Source organism: Myodes glareolus, chromosome 11, assembly GCF_982192425.1.
Source record: "Myodes glareolus chromosome 11, mMyoGla1.1, whole genome shotgun sequence".
In the NCBI taxonomy this organism is placed as follows: Eukaryota; Metazoa; Chordata; class Mammalia; order Rodentia; family Cricetidae; genus Myodes; species Myodes glareolus.
In genome coordinates, this window is record NC_142036.1 from 16,597,625 (window position 1) to 16,620,034 (window position 22,410).

General features: G+C 46.9%; 1 protein-coding gene across 1 annotated transcript in view; it reads right to left on the reverse strand.

Annotated features, from left to right (window-relative positions):
• The window catches only part of Dync1h1 (dynein cytoplasmic 1 heavy chain 1), a 66,701-nt gene that overhangs the window by 13,180 nt on the left and 31,111 nt on the right, over positions 1–22,410 (reverse strand). Inside the window, exons 27-52 of the mRNA XM_048431305.3 lie at positions 21,741–22,023; positions 21,402–21,502; positions 20,205–20,364; positions 18,949–19,192; positions 18,605–18,788; positions 18,014–18,226; positions 17,283–17,521; positions 16,944–17,100; positions 15,580–15,807; positions 14,487–14,717; positions 14,131–14,271; positions 13,664–13,897; positions 13,368–13,574; positions 13,161–13,282; positions 12,151–12,316; positions 10,223–10,386; positions 7,814–7,943; positions 6,003–6,136; positions 5,489–5,603; positions 5,234–5,395; positions 4,936–5,150; positions 4,633–4,837; positions 2,449–2,622; positions 2,249–2,368; positions 1,940–2,060; positions 328–523 (exon numbers count right to left, since the gene is read on the reverse strand). Coding sequence (XP_048287262.1) covers positions 328–523; positions 1,940–2,060; positions 2,249–2,368; positions 2,449–2,622; positions 4,633–4,837; positions 4,936–5,150; positions 5,234–5,395; positions 5,489–5,603; positions 6,003–6,136; positions 7,814–7,943; positions 10,223–10,386; positions 12,151–12,316; positions 13,161–13,282; positions 13,368–13,574; positions 13,664–13,897; positions 14,131–14,271; positions 14,487–14,717; positions 15,580–15,807; positions 16,944–17,100; positions 17,283–17,521; positions 18,014–18,226; positions 18,605–18,788; positions 18,949–19,192; positions 20,205–20,364; positions 21,402–21,502; positions 21,741–22,023 — 4,646 coding nt within the window. The remainder of the gene's footprint in view (positions 1–327; positions 524–1,939; positions 2,061–2,248; positions 2,369–2,448; positions 2,623–4,632; positions 4,838–4,935; positions 5,151–5,233; positions 5,396–5,488; positions 5,604–6,002; positions 6,137–7,813; positions 7,944–10,222; positions 10,387–12,150; positions 12,317–13,160; positions 13,283–13,367; positions 13,575–13,663; positions 13,898–14,130; positions 14,272–14,486; positions 14,718–15,579; positions 15,808–16,943; positions 17,101–17,282; positions 17,522–18,013; positions 18,227–18,604; positions 18,789–18,948; positions 19,193–20,204; positions 20,365–21,401; positions 21,503–21,740; positions 22,024–22,410) is intronic.

Genomic DNA, 22,410 nt, shown 5'->3' on the forward strand with positions numbered 1-22,410 from the left:
CTCAGGTGAAGGTGACAGGGCTGCCAAGGACAGGCTCTGCTAGCTTCTGGCTCTGGCCCCCTCACAGCAGCACGGGTCAGTTTTGGGGCAGCAGCTGGAAGAGCCTTGCTCTGCTGCAGCAAGGGCTGAGTGCAGTCGCACTCACAGCTATTTGGAGGATGAAGCTGACTGCTGGCAGCGATGTCAAAAACATCCGCAGAGGAGGGTGTTTCTTTCTGTGACGGTGCTGAAAGCACCTGTGGGATTAGTGTGACCCGTTCCCTCTAGTAGATGACATGCCAGAGTGTCCACTGCAAATGGCCTCAATCTCTCCAGTAAGGACCTCACCTGATCTCCTCTGCCGAGAAGTTGACGATGGTGGGGATGAAGTTCTCCCTCATGATGATGGAGCGGATCTGTTTCCAGTCTGTGGTGCTCTCCCCCAGCAGCAGACAGATGGACTCCAGGGCCAGCTTCACAGCCGCAGGAGGGTTAGCCATGGACCTCACCTCCACCAGGTGCTGCTTCTTGATGGACTTCACAGCTGGCCAGCAGGGGCACAGTGTGGAGACAGAGTCCAGGTGAGACCGCACAGAGCGGCCACCAGGGCTCTGCCCCATTCAGAGCACACCTTACCTCACCTACCCTAAACTGCTAACTGTTTCTGGCAAGCATGGTGTCCAACTGTTTCAGTTTCAAGAACTACACTGTCAACCAGCTATAATTATGTTTTCCTCTCTCTTTTTTCTTTTGGTCTTTATGAGACGAGGTCTCTCTGTGTAGCCCTGACTGCCCTGGAAATTCACTCTGTAGACCAGGGTGGCCTCGAACTCACAGAGGTCCAATCCACCTGCCTCTGCCTCCTCAGTGCTGTGATTAAAGGCGTGTGCCACAACCACTCCCAGCTATTTTCTCTCTTGTTACTTATTATGTTGGAGAGGAAAACTTTTCAGAGAAAATATGACTTGTTCTCCCAGAAGATAACACCCCCACTTTTGCTTTATGAGGCAGATAGCGACCTCAAGCCACAGACAGGCTGAGGCCTGCGCAAGCCTCACAATCTGCTACAATTTACAGCAGTCTAATGGGCTTGTCTAGAGGCCATTACCTTTATAAACTGAAATGCAGGGTTTTAAACTTAAGTTTTAGTAAATACTTTAATTACTCAGTAGAAAACTTTCTCTTCATATCCATTTCTGCACGGAGACTCTGAGCCTCTGCAGGTGGTATGACTCTGGTGTGACTCTGTGAGGTGTGAAATGAAGTGCTAAGAACTAGGCCACCAGACACACCAAACTCTAGTGAGCAGGACAGGGCACAGCTAAGGTCACTCTTCTTTACGGGGCGACCACAGACCATGCGGGAGCGACTGCTACAGTGCTTTATGGGCCTTTCAGGGACAGAGGAAGTGACTAGTAACCCACTTGCCTATGTCTTCTGAGTGCTGGAATTAAAGTTGTGCCCATGCACCACTGAGTGTGAGTGTTTTGCCTGCAGGTATGTATGTGCACCGTATGTTTGCAGCACCTGAGGAAGCCAGAGGAGGATGCTGGAACCGCTGCAACTGGAATTACAGGAAGTAGTGAGGGGCATGTGGGTGCTAGGGACTGAACCTGAGTTCTTTGTAAGAGCAGCAAGAATTTTTACTGCTCAGCTCCTCTCTCCAGCCCCTATTTTTTACTTTTTAAGATCCTCCTGCCTTAGCCTCACTACTACTTGTGATTACAGGCTTGTGCTCCACGCTCAGCAAGACACAGGGTACTTTCGCTAAGTTTTCGCTTATAAGAATGGCTTGGCTACAGTAAATCAGACTGGTGTTATATGAGCTCTGCTCTAAGGGGTGGAAACAGGCGGAGCACTTAGAAAAGGCTTTTTCTGAAACACCCACCACTGGCCCTCGTAGGAAGCCACACAGCGTCTTCAGTGAGCCGAAGTTCAGGCTCTGACAGCATTTACATACCATTCTGGGCCTCAATGACAGCAGGCTCCACTTTATCAAGATCCTCCTTGACACTCATCTGCTTGTCTGCGATTACTTCCTGCTGTTTGTGCAGCTGCTCCTGGATTTCTTGGCTCATGACCTGGAATGCAAGGATGGCTCAGGTGCGTGTGGCTAAAGCACCGGGGGACTTGCTAAGTGAACCTTAAACAGCTCACCTCCTGCCAACACACACCCTGTAACCCATTCAACTTGGAGCCCTTTTCAAACCAACCCTCCTACTGCACGTGCCAGTCCAGCAGGTAAGTTCCCTGGAATAAAAGGATGCACCTTTTTCTTTTCAGCCTCTTGTTGGTCCTTCACCATTTTCTTCAGCTTGTCATTGGCTGCTGCGTTCTTTACTTCCAGCTCTTGGCTCTTGATCCTCAAGTCACGGCGCAGTTCTTCCACCTAAGGAACAAACCATATTCAAGACAGAGACAAAGAGCAAGTCCTCTGGGGTTCCCCAGGGGCTGCTGCTTCTGCTCTACCTGGTCAACAGTTTCTTTGATTTTTCGGAGCCCAACATTCAGGTGCATCTGCTGCTCCTCCAACTCGCTGCGTTTCTCATGGAAAAGGTTGGCGTAGTGATTGATGAAGTCTAAGTAGTGCCGAGGGGTGATGGCCATCGTTCTGCCTCCTCGCTTTGCCAGGCGTGCATTGGCCTTTTAGAAGACAAAGTTCAACTCCTCACTCCTCAGCCTCAACTATATCCTGTCAGACTGCAGTGTGACATGGGGGAATGGGCCTGGCGCTCACAAGTCAGAATACTCAAGCCAGCCTCAGCTCTCAAACCTCACCCTTAAACCCTGATGAGCTACTGCACACAAAACACCCATCCTGGAAAACATTTCTTTTGTTATTTTGAGGTAGGCTTCATATAGCCCAGGCTGAACTCAAACTCCCAACCCTCTTGCCTCTATCTTCCAAGTGCTGGGATTATCACACTTGGCTTGGAAGCATATGTGATGTGAAAAACGCCCCATAAACAATGGATTTACTATGTCAATGTGGTCGTGTTTAGTCTTTTTTATTTTTACGCTTTAAAAAAAAGAAAAGATTTATTTATTATGTATACAGTGTTTGGCCTGCATGTATGCCTGCAGGTCAGAAGAGGGCATCAGATCTCATTGCAGATGGTCGTGGGTGCTGGGAATTGAACTCAGGACCTCTGCAAAAGCAGCCAGTACTCTTAACCACTGAGTCATCTCTATAGTCTTTTTTTTTTTTTTTTAAAGATAGGGTCTTACTATGTAACACAGGCTGGAACGTACATTTTCCATTTTCTTTTTTTAAAATTAAAAAAAAAATTATGTGTATGGGTGTTTTGCCTACATGTATGTCTGTGTACCAATTTCATGCCCGGTAGCCATGGAGGCTAGAAGAGGGTGTCGGAGCCCTATGACTGGAGCTACAGAGTTGGGAGCTGCCATGTGAGGGCTGGGACTAGAACCCAGGCCTCTGGAAAGACAGCCAGCCATCTCTCAAGTTCTAACTAAGGTTTCAAGAGTGTTGGGACTGCAGGAAGTCACTAAAGGCAGAGTCTAGTTTCCTTTGCCTATTTCTAGTGGACAACAAAGAGTAAGAACAGGTTTTATGTGATAAACAGCTTTGGTTGATGCTGGAAAGGAGGTATCAGAAACAGGCCAACTGGAATAGCTGTGGGAACTCTACGTGACAGCTGCACACAGCTCTGAGTGGGTTTCATAAAGGTTTCTCAACAGTCAGGAGATTGGATTTGTCTGTTAGAAAGCTCCTAGAAAGTTGCTGGGTGGTGGCACATGCCTTTAATCCCAGCACTCGGGAGGCAGAGACAGGTGGATCTTAGTGAGTTCGAGGTCAGCCTGGTCTACAGAGTGAGTTCCTGAAACACAAAAAAACCAAAAACTACCACCAACAAAACCCCCCCCCCACACACATACACATACACACACACACACTGAAAGCTCCTAAAGTAAGGGCTGACCGCTAAGGTCAGCAGGTCACAGCCTACACTGCAGTTCTGAAGTGCAGTACAGTATGCCTACTCACTGTGAACAGCCACTCCTGTGCTCCTATACGGCATATAGGAGCTTCTGTTCTGTAGCAGCATTGGCTCCTACAGTCTGTAAAACTTTTGCCCACCTGGCCATTTATTTACTTATATTTTATTGCTGTGTGCATATAATGTGCATGTGTGGGCACATATGCCATGGTTTGTGCGTGAGGGTCAAAGGACAACTTTCAGAAGTTAGTCCTCTCCTTCCTTTCGGAGGTTCTTGTGATCAAACTCAGGTCACCAGCCTTCCACAGCAAGCACCTTTACCCACTGCGCATCTCACTGGTCCCCCCATCTGATCCGCCAAGGAGACATGAGTGCCTCTTGCTCTAGATGGACAAAGCCTGGGTGAAAAGGTAAGAAGGAAGGAAAAGACTGCTGACAAGAATAGATGTCAACCTGTGAGTGTGAGGCCAGCCTGGTCTACAATGTGAGTTCCAAGACAGCTAGGACTACACAAAGGAAACCCTGTCTTGAGAAACAAAACAAAACAGGAACAAAAAGCATGGCGTCATGAAGAGCTGAGGAAAAGCATCTGCTTTCTGCAACAGTATGGGCCAGCTGTGAAGCTCCCAGACGTCTGACTTTAGACCCATTTAGTTCTGCCTCTGCACGCTGCGCTCCAAAGTGCACACACCTGGTGAAGAGTCTGGTGAACGAACACACAGCTGTTCACGATGGCTTCCCGGTGTGTCGGCGGCTGCGGCAGTTTGTCGTACACAACCGGCATGTAGTCAGGGACTATATAGTTTGGCTTCTCCAGGTCCATTTTACTGGTGAACTCTTTGCCAACTTGATACAGTGCCTCAGTGGACCAGTCACCAAACCAATTCAGCACACACCTGAAAGAGATGCTCACATCTCGAACAGCTCCCCAGAGTGGGTTTGCTACAGATGGAAGCCCAGTTCCAAGACCTGGAGCCAGCAGAGTCAGCATTACCTGTTGAAAAGGGCCGGTGAAGTGGCTGCCCGGTCCTTGAGTCCCTCTGAGGATGGGTTCATGGTGAACACCACGTGCAGGTTGCGTATCACCTGGCTGGTGAACCACTTGTAGAGCTCCTCGTGCGAGTCCAGCATCAGGCCTTCCTTCTGCGCCCCCTCTTTGCACTGAGTCATCAGTGTGGCATATTCATCCCCTTCAAAGAGCCCAGGAACCTGGGGGATAGAACAGCCTCACTGTGGCTTAATTACCTTGAAAGGAGATACCAGAAAACACATTACAACACATGGCTCCCTACCTCTCCATTGGCCAGAAGGGTATTCATTCGCTCCAGGAATCCAGAATCTAAGACATTGGATTCATCCATTATGAATGCTATCTTTTCATTTTTACAGCCAGAACGTCTGAGAACCGTCCTAAGATCTTCATCAAAGTCCTCCCCTGTGTACTTCCTATGGACCTGCAGAAGCAGCCACAAGTCAGGGCTTTTCTCATACAACAGCGACATGCAGAACCGAGACTCTGGAACTAAGAGGCTACCCAACAGACCCACCTTGATCTGGTACACGCTCAAGCCATTCATCCAGGCAACAAAACGAGACAGGGTGGTTTTTCCAGCTCCACTAACACCAATCAGAAGCAAATGACCTTGAGGCTGTCGGAATATTCTGGAACATCATCAGAGGAGATAAATTTCCAGGCTTTACAACTCACTTACCAATTGATACTCATACCCATGACTTTTCTAGGATGGTGTTTAAAACATTTTCATCATGCCTTGAACTTGTATGTTAAAGCATTTGGTGAGCAGCTGCTAAGTGCTGTGTCTAGCAGACATGCAAAGACCCGGAAGACACAGCCCTGTCCTCTAGATGCCAATGACATGAGGGGGTGAACCCAGCTCTAGCTGGAGGTTGAAGGACCCAAGCTGGCAGCAGGCCTACGGGATAAGAGGAAGGGGCTCAACAGCAAGGCTGAGGTGAGGAGTAGGGAAAGACAGCATGAGGACCAGGGTGAATCTGCACATAGCCAAGGAGAGGGCTGTGGTAGTAAGAGGTGAAGCTTACCTGTCAATCCTGAGTACATGGTCAAGCACTTCATTGAATAAGACCAAAGGAACATCAAGTTCTTCTTCATAGAAGACCTTCAGCCTAGCCTTGACATAATCTCTTAGCTCTTCTTGGTCTACTGGGATGTAATCCTATTTGGGAAACAAAAAAGCAGCACGCACATTAATCAGATCACTGAGTTGTTAGACATGCAGTTCTATGATACCCAAGAACAGCAAGGAGACAGTACTCAGGTACTACAGGGCATTCACATGTGCAGGTCCCTCTGTAGTAGCCGACTATAGAGAGCACACAGCACACGTGTCGGCTCTTCCAGACTCAGACTCAATGTACTCCCACCAAAAGCTCAGAGGTGGCTGATGGCGCTCTTGGAGGAAGCTGACAAGCCAATTCTAAGGTGAGTTTGAAAGAGGAAAAGAGCTGAGAATGGTCAAGATACTCATGAAAAGGAAGCAGGCACGAGGGCCTGTACTACTACACTCAGGACAGAAAGCAGAGAAGAGATCAGAGGTCAGCAGAGCTGGAAGACACAGTCATACACACAGGGAAGCCTAGCAAGACAGGCTGAGTGCACAGAAGGGAAACACACAGACAAACCACAGCTCACAATATACCCAACACTAACTAGAGGTGGTTAAATTGGTAATAATGCTGCTCTTCAGAAGACCCCAGAAACAGTAAAAAGAAAAACCACCAGGGAAGGCTTCCTTCAAATGAGAGATGGGCCAGAGTTTAGAATCCAGAGAGTTCTAGTAACACTGAGCAACCTACTCTGCTGTCTCTAGCAGCAGTTAGCCTCCTGACGGGCAGGAGCTCCTTGGTATGTGGAGCTATTTTATTCCATTATGCTTTGTTTTGGGGGATGGGAATTCATCATGTTGCCTTGGGCTCAAAAGATCCTCTGGCCTTTGCCTCCAAAGTAGCTGGACCACATATATATAAGCTCAGAACATCAATTTCTGGGTAGTACTAGGCATGGAACCCAGGGTCTTATGCATTAGGCAAGTGCTTTACCACTGAGCTACAAGCCCAGCCCAGCTTATGATGCTCTCCAAACTCAATGCACAGTTGCCTGTCAGATCTCCACACTGGGAGATAGACCCTCTGTCCCTTCCTTTGCTTTTAGAGCATGGCCTCCCCATGAAAGTTTTGACTTACCTCATATCAGCAGTAATCTCTGTATGAAATATGTATCAAGACTAAATAGAAAGCATCCTCCTCTTTTTACAGGAAAAGGACAACTCACGCCTGTCTGCAAATGTCACTGTCATTTACTATTTGGCATTAAGAAGCTTTCCTATGAATCGCTGACAACTGCTCATTTTTTTAGTGTGTGTGTGTGGGGTGAAGGCCATGATGCTCAGAGACCACTGCTCCTGCCATGGATCATCACACATGGAAGACACTGAGAGGCTAGGCCAGCTATATCTCCAGGGGCTTTCTGCCTAAACGCAAAGCCAAAAATGCCTAGTGCTGCCAAGCGGTGGTAGCAAACACCTTTAATCCCAACACTCAGTAGGCAGAGGTAGACAGATCTCTTAGTTTGAGGCCAGCCTGATCTACAGTGTGAGTTTCAACACAGCCAGGCTACACGGTGAACCCTTGTCTTGAAAAACAAACAATGCTTAGTGCTTCTGCTGAAACCAAAGTCCTTGATTTTTCCTTTCTGAGTAGTACTAGGGATTGACCATGGTCCCAGACGTATGCAAGGTGACAGATCATTTGACTTGCTGAGCTACAGATCAGAGGATAACTCTAAGCACGGGGACAGAAGACTAGGAGGAGCTTCTGCGGCTGCGGTTTGTTACCTTGGACAGCCAGTTGCTGTACAGGATAGGCCGGTTCATGGCTTTCTCTTTGTCTATGTTAGGGAAGTGCTTCAGAGCAACCATGTCGATGTTTTCATCAGTCCAGCGCCGCTCTTCGTCCTCCACAAGCCTGTTTTAAGGAGAGCAGCACAACTGTCAGAGTCACCGAGGCCTGGTGACAGCAGCCACGTGTCAGGGCTGAGAGCCTCCACCTCTCAGTTGCTGGGGATTGGACATGGCTTAAGCAACCTGGTATTTTAATAGACCTGGCACCATGACACTGTACAAGACTTATTTAAGAAATAAAATGATAAATTTGGTTTCTTTCTTTTCCCAACCTCTACTATGTTGCCCAAGCTAGTCGTAAACACCCAGATTCAAGTGATTCCCACATCTCAGCCTTCTGTATGGCAAGATGTCTGGTATACACTAGCGAGTCCAGCTCAAATCTGTTCTTATACCTGCTAACAACAGTGTTCTACCTACATAGGCGAGCCCGCACAGTGTTACTGTAACATCAACAGAGCAGACAAGAGACACGGTCCTCAAGTGTTTGTGTGTGGGTGTGTGTGAGCACGTGCGTGTGTGCGTGAATACGCACTGTGAGGTAGTCTCACTCTAGAGCCAGTTTTACCTTGAATTAGAAATCCTGCCTCAGTTTCCCAAGTGTTAGAATTTTATAGGTATATACAATCATGCTAGGTTTCCAAAGCAGATTTATATGTACAACTATTTCTTCTTTCATTTTTCAAGACAGTTTCTTTGTGTAGCCCTGGCTCTCCTGGAACTTGTTCTGTAGACCAGGTTGGCCTCAAACTCGGAGATCCACAGGCTTCTCCTTCCCAAGTGCTGAGATTATAGGTGTGCACCACCACCAGTCAGCTGCACAATTACTTGTTTTGAGTCTAAATAAAAATTTCTGTGATTTTCTGTAATAATTATAATTTTGTGTCAGTAACAGTGAAGATAGTTCACATAATAACAAAGACCTTTTCTCAAGCAGTAGCCTATAAAGGGCAGACTTCACCATGTGTCCCTCACTTTGCCTATATTTGATGGCTTTTTTTTAAATAAAACCAAAAGCCCACCCCCCACAACAAAACAAATAAAAAAAGCAAGGTCAAGGTCAACACCCTCCCCCCAAAAAACTCAAGGTCCTATACAGTCAGGCTGGTTTGAAACTCATATTAAACTCCTGATCCTCTTGTGTGCTGGGATGACAGGCCTGTGTCGGCATGCATGGCTCACCTTCATCTTCTGAGCCTATTCTCGCATCCCTTACAGCATCTTTCTGAAATGCAACTTGGCAGAAACCAAGAAACAAAAGGACACTGGCCAGAAAGCCAGCCATCTGCAAGAAGACAGCACTGGAAGACCCTTGTATAACACGGACAAAAAAAAGCTGCAAGTAAGTTGAGTGTGGTGGCGCACACCTTTAATTCCAGCACTCAGGAGGCAGAGGGGCAGGAGAATCTCTGTAAATTCAAGGCCAGCATATGATCTACTTATCAAGTTTCAGAACAGCCAGGCTACATCCTGGGACCCTGGCTCAAAACAAACAAAACAAAGTGCTGCTGCTCAGAAAGCTGGAGCTAATCTCACGAGCATACAGAAATAATTCCAACCCCCCGCAAATCCTTACATGAGATTAAAATACATGAGATTAAAAACATGAAAAAGGGATGGAAAGATGGCTCAGAGGTTAAGAGCACTTGTTGCTCTTCCAGAGGTCCCGAGTTGAATTACCAGCACCCACATGGCAGCTCACAACCACCTGTAATGAGAATGAGATCTGGTGCCCGAAAAAACAGACAGGTCAGGACGAGGAGGAAAATAATTTATTATAAAATGAAAGCTATACTGAACTATAAAGATGATATTTAAAAAAAAAAAAGTATACACAACAAAAATACCAGTGGTTTCCAAGACTCCCTGGAAGGCAAAGAAAAATTATTTTGCTTGTACAACTGAAGCTAGAGGGTCTTCTACAATCCACTGCACTTGGGTCCGGCCTGCCAGTTTCTCCACTTACAGTATAACAGCCAATGTCCCAGAGCCACAGAGAAAATGGGTCGAGAGTAAGGAAGACAGAAAGGAGTTGTGCACTGGGAACTGTTGGAAGGCAGTTTACCCTGCCAGTAAATCCATGCTTTGTAAAGCCCCATCAGCACCCATGGGCACATGTATGGGATGTCCACCGAAATGCCTTGCCCAGTCACACAGCAGCAGACAGTACTGAGGAATTCCATGGAAACAAGATCTGGAGGTGGCTGTGAGTCACATCAAAATATGGTAGGCTGCTTCTACTGCTGCCCACCTGGCTCGTGCATGGGTGGGCCAGCCTTGCACAGAGGACCCCAGAATACAAAGAGGGAAGAATGTAATCAGAGAACCCTTGGTTTCCCTTACCTGTCTTGGAAGAGACGCAGGGCTTCATGGGCCCAAATGCGAATGAGGCCTTCAACAGGCAATGTCTCCAGGGGCCTCAGTGCTTCAAAGATTCCTCTTACCCACCTAGTCATCTCACGGGGTGAATAGATGTAGTGTGGCTGTGTGTCCTGAGTGAATCTCTCCTGCAGGAGTGAAAAACAGAGCTTAGGTCAATGTCTGATGGTGTGAAAGAGGTTAAAAGGTGAAACGCTATAAAACATTTCTGTACTAAAGAGAATCTAGACCTAAAGGATTCAAGAATGAACTGGCAATGTTAAGGTTCAAACAGCTAGGCTGGGTGTAGTTAGTGTAGAACACTCATCCATGATGTTACAGGCCCTGGGTTCCATCCCCAAGGCTGATAAAAATGAATACATTCCCATAAAGATCAGAGGACACAGACAGCCCTTCACTCCACAGACTCTAACAAAGCAGGACGTCACAACCTTCAATCAGACCCACACTTCTCCCTCTGGACTGGAACAGGCACTAGGATCAGCTGAGGAGCACAGCTGGGGTTCAGTGTTACTCTGCTCCACACAGAGGCCCCGGTAAGCCTGGGTCCCTAAGACCCTATCTTTAAGGAATAAAAACACAGCTGAGCACACCTTTAATCCCAGCACTCAGAAGGCAGAGGCAGGCTGATCTCTGTGAGTTTGAGACCAGGGCTGTAGAGTGGGACTTTGTCTCAAATAACAAGGCAAACAAGGGACAAAAGAAAAGTCCACAGAAACAAAAACAGGTTAGAGAGATGTCTCAGTGGTTAATATGGGCTGCTCTTCCAGAGGAACGTGGGTTAAATCCCCAACACCCACATGGTGGCTCACAACTGTTTTTAACTCCAGTTCCAGGGGATTTGACACTCTCTTTAGGCCTTCTGAGCACTGTACACACTTGGTTCATAGACAAATATGCAGACAAAACACCCATACACAAAATAAAAAACCAGCCAAGCAGTGGTGGCACACGCCTTTAATCCCAGCACCCGGGAGGCAGAGGCAGGCGGATCTCTGTGAGTTCGAGGCCAGCTTGGTCTACAAGAGCTAGTTTCAGGACAGGCTCCAAAGCTACAGAGAAACCTTGTCTCGAAAAACTAAACAAAACCTAAAATGCATAAAAGTCCTTGCAGGAAAGAGCACAAAGAGCCAAAGGACTACAGACAGCTGGTGTAGACAGCCGGCACCTATTAAAGGACCACGCGGGTCAAAAACCCAAGCAACACTTCTCAGCAGGGTAAAGGTCTACTTGTAGTTTCGGAGGCAAAGTCTCATGTGGCATAGGCTCCCTTGACCTTGCTACATGAGCAGTGGGACGACTGAGCTACCTCCCAGCCCAAAGATCTATTTTTACAACTCCAATCATAACATGTAGGCTTATTTATTTATTTTGATGGCTTTTGTTTTGTTTTTATTCTGAGACAGGGTCTCACTATGTAGCTCTGGTTGTCTCAGAACTCACTATGTAGATCAGGCTGGCCTCAAATGCATGGAGTATGGAGATCCACCAGCCTCTGCCTCTCAAGTGCTAGAATTCAAGGTGCATGCATCACCATGCCTGGCTCTAACATGTAGTTTTAAAAATAAGAACAAGTGCATTTTACATCCATTACTGTGTGTGTGTACATACACTGGAGTGGAGCTCTATCAGAGGACAGCTTGACGGAGTTGGTTCTCTCTTCCCACCACGTGGGACCCGCACATTTACTATGTGAACCATTTCACCACCACCCCTAACATGTGGTTTTTAAGTGTTCAAAGAATATCAAATGATGGGCTTGAATCCTCCAGCCTCAACCTCCTGAGCAGCTGAGATTACAACCCTGTGCCACCAGACCTAGGTGGATCCCAGTCTTTCAACAGGTTTCTTTGCTGTTGAGGGAAAGAATTCTGAGTGGCGGCATCATGTACCTGTGACATGGTATAGAACTCCACCATGGCAGCAGTGAGGGGTTCTGCATAGGTGCGGAGCGAGGGAATGAGCCTCAGCATGGCTCGGTTGAAGGTGCCATAGATCTGCGTCAGGGAGGCCGGTCCTGGGTAATCCACATATACAACAGGCACGTGGCGCAAGAACCTGCACCGGGACAGCACAGCTTAGCACCTTCCCGCAGACTCAGCCAGTCACTCCTATTCCACTCAACAGGACCCATGTCAAAGCTGACCTAGGACACACACACTGCTGGGGCTGGTGTCTAACGTACCATGGAAAGTACACAAAACTTGGAATAACCAAGCCTCATTTTGGCCTTGCAGATGGCTTTGAGCAAATCATTATTCCCATAAAGTCAATGTTCCCTCTTTCCCGCTCTTTTTTCCTTTCTTTCTGTGCTATTATTTTTTTGGTGGTAGTGCAGGGACTGAACCCAGCACCCACCTTCTCTGTGTGAGGCTCTGGAGCACTGCTGCTAGCCTACTGCTTTGCTTTAACATCTTGAGATGGTTTCACTTTGAGCTCAGATGGCCTTAGACTCTTGTTCCTGTAAAGTCTGGATATACAGGCACAAGCCATCTTGTCCAGCTACTAATGCTTTTATTTTTAACATGTCTTCCTGGTTATAGTACAGGGCAAATAACCTAAGAGGAATCATTTGATAAGCAATATTTTAAAATATTTTTTATATATTTTTTCATCAACTAGTGTGTGGGGCACACCACAGCGTACCTGTGGAGGTCAGAGGACAACTTGCACTTTGGTTCTCTTTCCACCATCTGAGTCCTAGGGAGTGAACTCAGGTTGTCAGGCTAAGAAGGAACTTCCTTTACCTGCTGAGGCATCTGGCCAGCCCATCGTTCTGTAGTTTGCTACCTTCATAATTCAAATCAGATTGCTGCTATGTTATGTTCACGGCACTTCTGGGCCTCACGAGACGTGTGTGTGTGTGTGTAAAACAATGGCCAAAAGTCCATGAGCTGCTTACCTGTGTGAGAGGGGCTTTCTCCCAGGGTCAGTGGGTGGATTGCAAGCTCCAACAAATTGGATTCTCTCTAGCTTAACCCACGTTTGGTCTGAGGTACGATAGAAGCCTCCATGCTCCACCATCTGAACGAGAAGGGTGTATAACAATTAGGAGCAAGATGTGAATGACAAACACGGTGCGGAGAAGGGGCCACTGGCGTGCACACACCTGTCTGATGAAGGAGATGACCCTCTGTGTGCCATATTTATCCATATCTGGTAAGTTGATTTCATCACAGAATAAGACCAGCCACTTTCCAAGTTGAACGGGAGCCAAGACGACGCCGTTGGGTGTGCGCCTGTACTCGCAGTAGTGGTCAAAGGTCTTCAGCAGCAGCTCTGGTGTAGTGGCACTTGAAAAGTTAAGGCCCACGACCTTTGCATAGGTAGACACAAAGTAAGCTTCTAACTCCAAGCCCACAGTGCACCCCAAAAGCTTTTGTTTGTACCATCTCCTGATCTTACCTCCATGTCAGGCAAGGCCCGGAGGGCACTGAAGAGTGTCATGGTCTTGCCAGACCCAGGAGGACCGCATAAAACCAAGGGCTTGTGTTCCGCCAGCCAAGTGTATAAAAGAGCTTCATGACGGACTGTATCTAGAGTTGGCACAACAACATCTGGGGCTGCCACCTTGTGCGTCTCCACTTCAATTTGAGGCACCTTGGCCTGCCACGGCGACCATTCTCCACTGATGGACACCTACACACAAGATGGGGATGAGTCACTCTGGCTGTTGTGCCTCCTTTCTTCCAGGACTAACACAGCTGGGATCTTTCACTATAAGGACAGGACAACCTAACCCACATTCCTTGTTCAGCCTGCAAAACCAAAGACACTAAAAGATAAAGTCAAATTCTAGACAGGCTGCTCCAGGACAAGTAACACTCACAAATTAGAACCAGGGGGTAAAGGCTGTAACAAGCTATGCTTACTTCATAATCAATGATGGGTATGTTGGGAGCAGTGGGCAGCGGCACGGTGGTGATCCGTCTGATGTACTCGCCCAGCTCTGCTCTCATTTTCAGCCGGCTGTCTCCAGAAAGGGACCACAGGATGGCATAGACCAGATAGCGCTATTGAAAAATTAAATTAAATTTTTATGAAATTTGAACAAAATGAAAGACAGTGATGGTAGGGTTGACTTTGAAGCCTCCTTGGACAGTGGACAACCTATGTACCTCTCTCTTAGCCCCTGCTTCCCTGTGAACGCTTGACCTTCACCCAGGAAACAGCACACTCAAGTGACATAATGTTTTGGAGACTCCTAGCTGCCAGGATGCCCCCTAACCTGAATGTAGCGTTCCAGCTGTTCAATCTGCATGGGGAAATCAGGATGGTTGGCGTTATACTGTCCCACGTTGCGGCAGGCCTGGTGCAGCATGGAGAAGAGCGAGCCCAGGCAGCGCAGGCGTGTCAGGTCCATGATGTGTTCCAGCTTGAAGGCATGCTCCAGGGCCTTGGTGACCAAGCCATTGGACGTGAAGTATGGCTGCATAATTGTTGCTGCATCTCTCTGAATCTAAAAGAAATAACAAAAATGTACAACAACCATTCCAAAATGCTGGAGGAAGTCAGCATCTGGGAGGCTCACGCAGGAAGATTGTGAATTTTAGGCTAGCATGAACTACACAATCTTTAAAAAAGAAATTATAGCAGAGGTTTCATCTGTCCTAAGACTGTGGGAGGGTCATGTGACCTTGAAATAAATAATTTCGAGTAATGCTACAACAGTCAACCCTCAATTCTCATTTTTTTTTTTTACCCTAATGCTTCCTCAGGGACACTACCTTTCACCCACTAATATGGATAACGACAGTCACTGATGGATTACAAAGAAAAATAAAGTATATGAAAGAGCACTTTACATTTTTTTCTTTTTGTTTGTTTTTCAAGACAGGGTTTCTCTGTGTACCCTTGACTGTCCTTGAACTCAGAGATCCACCTGCCTCTGATTCCCAAGTGCTGGGATTAAAGGCGCGTGTTTTTTTCTCATTTTTGAAATTGAGATGTGTGTGTATGTATGTGTGTGTGTGTGTGACAGTGAGAGTGAGAGAATGAGAATGTGTGTGTGTGTTGTGTGCGTGTTTGTATATGAGTGCCACAGTATACAATAGAGGAAAACTTGTGGGAGTTTGGTGCTCTCCCTTCAGCACGTAGGATCCAGAGATGAAACTCTGGTCAGTGGGGATGGAGGCAAGTGTCCTTACCACTGAGTCATTTCGCTTTCTCCTTTTAAGTTTTCACTTTCGCCCAGTGAGATTCCTCAAAAGCTGTTGCAACACAAACCTGGCTCCTTAAAACTCTACTGAGTGTTGGATTTCTCAATCCCACCCTCACGGACCCAGACCTGTGGCCCCTCAGAGAACAAGCAGTCTGCCTACCTGTAGCATTGGAGAAGCAGCCTCTTCACCTTCGTCTTCTTTGCCTTTCCGCCTACGCTGTGCCTCGTCTTCCCCTTCATCCAGGGGGATGCTGCGCAGCCTGGCCAGGAAGTTATTGAAGATCATGTCTGTGCTCAGTACATCCTCACTGAACCACACCATGCCGCAGCGAGACACTGTGGCCAGGGTTGCATATTTCAAGTCCTGCACTTCAAACATTATTCGCACCTTGGAGGAAGAATTAGACAAATTTAATGACACGAATTTGGCAGAAACTTGAATATTAAAAATCCTCTACCTACATGCATACTTAAAGGGGCATTCTAAATTTTTTGCACTTAAAAAAAAAATCTACAATTCTTATGGTTACAATACTCATAACCTTACTCCTTAAGAATTTGGGTAAGAAACTCCACCTGGTATGAAATTCCTGGTGGCATGGGGGCCCCAGCTGCCTCACAAGGTGCTATCATGGCAAGCCTTGGTGAGCAGGTATTTCCTGTAGACATTGCTCCCACGTTCTATACACTCAAACTCACCCACCTCAAGTACAAGCCCATTGTATCTGTACTTGCATCCAGTGTTCGGTGTCCTGCCCAGATTGATCACTGGTAAACAGTGGGCTAAGATTCTAACCAGAAGGTGAGCTTCCAGACCTTTAACCAGAGTCAGCTATCTCACAAGATCAAGCTATCTGATCAGTGTCAGAACCTACTGGACAGTCAGTCACCAAAAGGACCGGATGAGATTAATCAAGTCATGTGAGAAGCACACACTTTAAGACTAAACCAGAATCTCTAGCTTGTCTCTGAGCCATAAGCTTCAACCTGGACACAAACACCAGCACCTCTCTCTCACAGTGTTTCTTGCACTCTCCCTCCCCAGCCACTTCTGTGGGCCTCATAGCAGTCACGGCCAGCCACTTGGCACCTCATCTGCAGGGACAACTCCGAGACTCCCCATGGACGCTTGGAACTGCGGACAGTGCTGAGCTCCGTATATACCCATCTGTATATATACATGGGGACAAATATCACCTAACAAATCAGCATGAGAACAGATTAACAACAGTAAGCAGTGAAGAGAACATCCTAGGAACAGACTATAAAAGCCTGATCTACACAGCGAGTTCCAGGACAGCCAGGGCTACACAGAGAAACCCTGTTCTAAAAAAACAAAAAAAGTTACCTAAAACTTCTAAGCTGTTTATCTCTGGAACCATCCACTTTAGATGACATGGGGTAACGGAGTCTTGGAAAGTGAACTACTGACTAGTGGATGGGGCTATGACCCAAGGACCGTCTTCCCAGAGCCATGCTGTGTGAGTGAGTAAACTCCGGCTGGACAGACTGGTGGCTACTCACATTGGGTGGCAGGCTGAGGCGTTCCCCGTTAGGCAGTGTCAAGAGCTTGTTGTCATCTAGCACCGAGTTCAGGTTCTCCACCCACTCGGGGTCCACATCACCATCAAAGACAATCCACTGGCGCTTCTGCAGCTCACCCCTCACATTGTCTATGATCCTGGTTTGAAAAGAAATTTAAATGGCTTATTCAAACCAAGATTCCTAGATTTAAAATGTTCACCTTTCCCAATGGATTCTGTTATTTTTATGGACTTCATGGAGAAGTCAATCAACACAGTACGCACAAGCACTTGGGTCCTATAGTCCCCGAAATAGAAACTTTAACCATAGTAAACATACTTTCTCAGCACGTGAGTGAAGAGACCATCTGTCCACTCCCTGGTGTTGGGGTCCAACGTTCCGTAGAGGTGATCTTTGCTGATGGCTTTGGGGTCAATTATGTGGGCCACACCCTCCACACCCTCAAGCCTCTCCAGAGCCTTCAGTAGCACACGCCAAGCCATGCTCTTCCCACTTCCTGAAGGCCCAACCATCATTAGGCCATGGTTAATCTGGGTGATCTGATAGAGCTGGAGAACCTGCAGAGCCAGAGATCAGCACTGAGACCATCAGGGCAAGAGAGACAGGCTCTGCAGCCACTTCTGGTGACAGTGAGCAAGAAACACGTCCCCTGGATTCCTCAAAGCCTGAAAAATCCAAGAGATTATGGGGAGCACATGTCAAAGACATTTCTAAACAAAGCAGGAAGTCTGGGCCAAGCTTTCTCAGTACGGGCATGTACAAAGATGATGGATGAGAAAAGATCAGATAAACCGTGGCACTAGGAAATCCTTAAGCAGATTTTTTTAACAGCATAAATCCAATCTCCACCATAATCATACTTTTAGCCAGCACTTTTAGAGCTAGCACTACATGTGAGAGACAATTCAAGTTTTGTTATCTGTATGTGTTAGTAAAGAGACAATAAGCTTTGGGCAAATCTAAATCACCAATACCCTCGCTGACCTTGATGAACAGGTCTCTTGAGCCGACCAGGAGCCTGTGGCCTTGGGAGCAGCAAGTTACACTACCTTTTCAACCCACATCCCTCCAACTTCTTCTCCATCGCCGTATGTCAAGTACATCTCCTGACACACTTTCTTCAGCTCTTCTCGAAGGGCTGTCATCTCCCCACGGTGGTACTGAACTCCAGGGAACACATCTGACAGGAGGCTGAAGAGTAGTGGGATATCTTCTGCCACTAGCTTGGGCACCATGGTCTCGCAGACACTCTGTATCAGAATCTATGGGTGGGAAGGAGTGCTGTGAGACAGGAGCAGGGCTGCTGCCCTAGAAGGTGTTACACACAACAATGTAAGCAACACTCACTCACATCCCTTCCATCAAGTCACCATGGGAACACCACAGTCTACTCAATTCACATCAGGGTAAGAGAATCCTACGTGAACTCGGAGGTCTTGACCTAAGTATCTTAAGGTAAATTTCAGAATGTGTATGTTTTGAGAAATCAACAGAACACTTGTAAGCTGGGTGTGGTAGTGGATACCTATAATCTCAGCACTTGGGAGGATGAGGCAGGAGGATAGTTACGAGCTCAAAGTTAGCCTAGGTTACACAGTACACAGGGAGTGAAGGGAAAACAACAAAACCAGTATACAAACCTCCTGCTCAGGCAGATTCTCGGCAATTTCTCCTTCATCAACTGCTTCCCCCCTTTCTTCTTTCTCCCTCTTTATCTTCTGAATCCTCTCCCTCTTCACATTGCCTGCACTCACGAGCACACTCTTCAAAGCCCGAAGACCAAAGTCATAATGGCTTTGAGAAGACAGCTGCTCATCACACAGTCTGAAAGGGAAGACATTTTCTTTAAAAGCAGCACCCTTTATGAAGACAATAGTTAAAGTCAGGGACTCAAGGGGGCGTCTGAAAGAGAGGGGACTGCGGACAGGACATTAGCCATCTACCAAGCTAGAAGCCTGTCTGTGAATGACTCTCAGCTACTCACTTAAAGAACGGGACGATTTTGTTGGCGAGGACCTCAGCAGTCCGGAAGCCCTGTGAGTACAGCATGACTTGTGCAATCAGCTGCCGATCAGGCTTGGTCATCGCCAAGCTCCGGAACAGCTTTTTGAGGTTGTCAGGGAGGTTTGAGCGACCTGCATAGCCTGGGTTCATGGTGATGAAGATAGCCATGTCTGGGCTAACCTTGACTTGTTTGTTCAGCAGCTCACAAGTAATGGGGGCAGAGGCTGAAATGAGATGGCATGAACTTACTAAAGACACCAGAAAACAAAACAAAACAAAAATAGAAACACCTGAATATCTCTAAATTGATAGAACATCACTTGTTCCCTTACTGACCTCAAGACCAAAGCCCAGGACTCCTGGGGTGAGGGGAGGCTTTAAGGGGCTACTTTCACTCAGACCTAATGTCACTCAAGCACACAGAGGGGCATCTATCAAGGCACCCGAGGCAAGCCGCTCACTGTGTGCAAACATGCTGAACGTCAGCAACTGCAGCAGCAGAACAAACCCGACAGTGAATCTGGGTGACGCAACTGACCGTGGAAATCATGACAATTAGCTCCTCTTAGCATCAGCTCAACTTATAAAACAAATCCTGCAGCCGCCTGAACATGTGTTTACTGTGAGTGACTATTGGGTAGCTCTGATAATTCTGTTTTATTCTGGTTTGGGAGGTTCTTTCTAACACAAGTTGCTTTGGCTATGGAGTAAAAGTAAAAGTTAAAAAAAAAAAAAAAGGGTAGGCACAGACAGGGAGAACGTAGTGCCAGCCTATAATACATCTTCAGGCACCAAGCCTACTTTCACCACATGTGCCTGGGCTGTTAGATACAAGTAGAAATGCTACCCCCAGAGTCTTTCAGGACAGCCATTCCTATGCTGACAGAGGACTCACCCTACAAATCAGATGGTGGGGACATTGATGTCAAACAGGAGGCTGGCTTCCCAGCGATGATGGAAGAAAGGGTCACTGAAGGCCACAAGTGTAGAAGGGAGTGGGCTGTGACCTTGGCCTTGCAGAGGATGCACTGCTTCAGGACTAGGAACTGGTACTATTGCTGCCCAGCACCAGGAAACAAAACTGATCCCAAACCACCCAGCCCACTACCAATCGCTAACCATGACTCACTACACTGCTTGTCTGTGGGAGTAAGCTGTCAAAGCAAATGATTACACATCAGATTTTCCTCCAGCTCTTCAGTAATAAAAAAAACAAACCCCACAGGAAAGTCTTACTCTTATCGTAGTTAGGGTTGGAATGCTCCCGCAGCGCTTCTTGTATGCACTGCACCTGCTGGGACACAGCTGAGAGCATCCGCTCCTCCAGGCGGTTAAACTCATCAAAGCAGCCCCAGGCGCCCACCTGGCAAAGCCCCACAAAGATACGTCCCATCGCCTAGAATGAAAGGAACCAAAGAAACTTAAACCATTTGTTACGGACTGACTTCTGTCTCTTCCCAAAGTTATCTTTTGATGTCCTAACTCCAACATTACTATATTTGGACAGAGGGCCTACAGGGGTAAAATTCAGGGGGACACTAGTCAGACGACTGGTGTTCTTGTAGGAGTAAAGTATCAGAACTCATTCTCTCTGCCTCTCCCTTCCTCTCTGCACACAGAGAAAAGACACATGCTCAGACAGTGGGAAAGCAGCACCTAGACACAGGGAGCCAATTCTAACAAAATCACAGAGGGCTTCCAGCCTCCGGGACTGTGCGGAGACATCTTGTAGTTTCAGGTGTGCAGCCTGTGATAACTGCAGTTGACTTGTCTAACCCTGAGCAAGTCACACTTTGTTGAAACCTTCCCTACTCCCTTCAAAATGTCTACCTCCCAATGCAGAAATTCAGTGAGTCATTCTTCATTCACACAGAGCATCACCATTACAAAGATGCACTGAGAAATGCATTCCATCCTGTGCCGATATCCCTCGATAAAGTTTTTTGTTGGTTTTTTTCTTGTCACTTTGTTAATGTAGAAAACCTTTTCCATAATAGTCACTGTTTTCAGACATATGTCAGCTAGCAAAGTATCCCCTTCCAGAGACGGAGGTGCAGCACAGGGGAAGCACACTTGCCTAGCATTTAAATTCTGGGTCTGACCCCTGGTTTGCGAAAGGAGAATAGTTACTGCTAGAGGGGGCAGTGCAGCCTGCTAGCCCAGCTGAGATAGGACTATGAGTGCGAGGTCAGCCTGAACTACATAAGGAAACCCAGTCTCAGATACATAAATACACAGACAGACAGGCAATGACTATTTTAGACAAACAGTAACGGTCAACTTTGAGACTATGAAGGTCAAGTTGACTTCAATGTGTGTGCTGGACTCTGTCACAGTTCAGAACATCACCAGGTAAGTAAGGCATGCAGTACTGAGTCTCTTGAGAGGGGAAGCTTAATGGTTTTAGATATTGTGAGGGGAAAAAAATCTTACCTGGAAATCGAAGGTCTCATCACAGTTGAAGACCAGGACAAAGCGCCCTAGCTGATGGCCGAGGGCTTTGACTGACTCTGTCTTCCCGGTTCCAGCAGGTCCTGTTATTTGAAAGAAAAGCAATCTGGTACTCAAATTCATTACCTAATTGGTAGTAAATTCTTAGTTTGAAGAGAGCAATAAATGTATTTTAAAATTCATATGTAATAAATGCAAGGAAATTAAAGATTTTAGAATGTAGAAACCATGGGATAAAGAAACGCATCCCAACATTCAGCGTGATATGTAAAAATTACAGGTGACATGACACCATCTGTGCAGATTTGAGAAATAACTCACCAAATGGAGAGCCTCCAAGCCTGGCCTCTAGAGCTTGTGTCATTGTCAAATAGCAACGGTCAGTGAGGGGTGTCTGCACCAGCTTGTCTTGAACACCCAGGTACTCAAAGCCATAGTTAAACTTGGCGTTTGCCATCTGAATGGACAGCTGCTGCAGCACATCAGTTTGCTTAGGGTCGAAGTAAAATCTCATCTGGCTGAGCCATTCAAAAGATTTGGCGTTGTCAATTTTGCTTTTGATCAAGGACCTGGTCACATCTCTTTGGTGAACCAACTCTGTGATCTGAGGAAGCAAAAAATTTGCCATAAGCTAAAGAAACATGTGTTTTTTGTGTCTGCGGCCTATCTGTTTATTTTAGGATTCGGGCCCAGTCACAGTAACTAGCAGCAAATATTCCAAACCCCAAACAGAACTTCATCCACAGAGACAGTGGAATACCCACACAACAGTATCTCAGACTCAGAGCTATAGAAAACACAAAAGCCAAAAACCTACTGTAAGTAACAGCCCTGTGCAGCTGAACAAGAAAGAGAACAGCTTTCTCTTTCTTGTGTCTGTTCCATGGATTGCCCACTTTGTACCACCATGCTGCTGCAATCACCCCTCTCGGGAGAAGATGACAGGAAACAGGATACACTCTCAAAAAGCTGGTCACCTTCTTACTCCCAC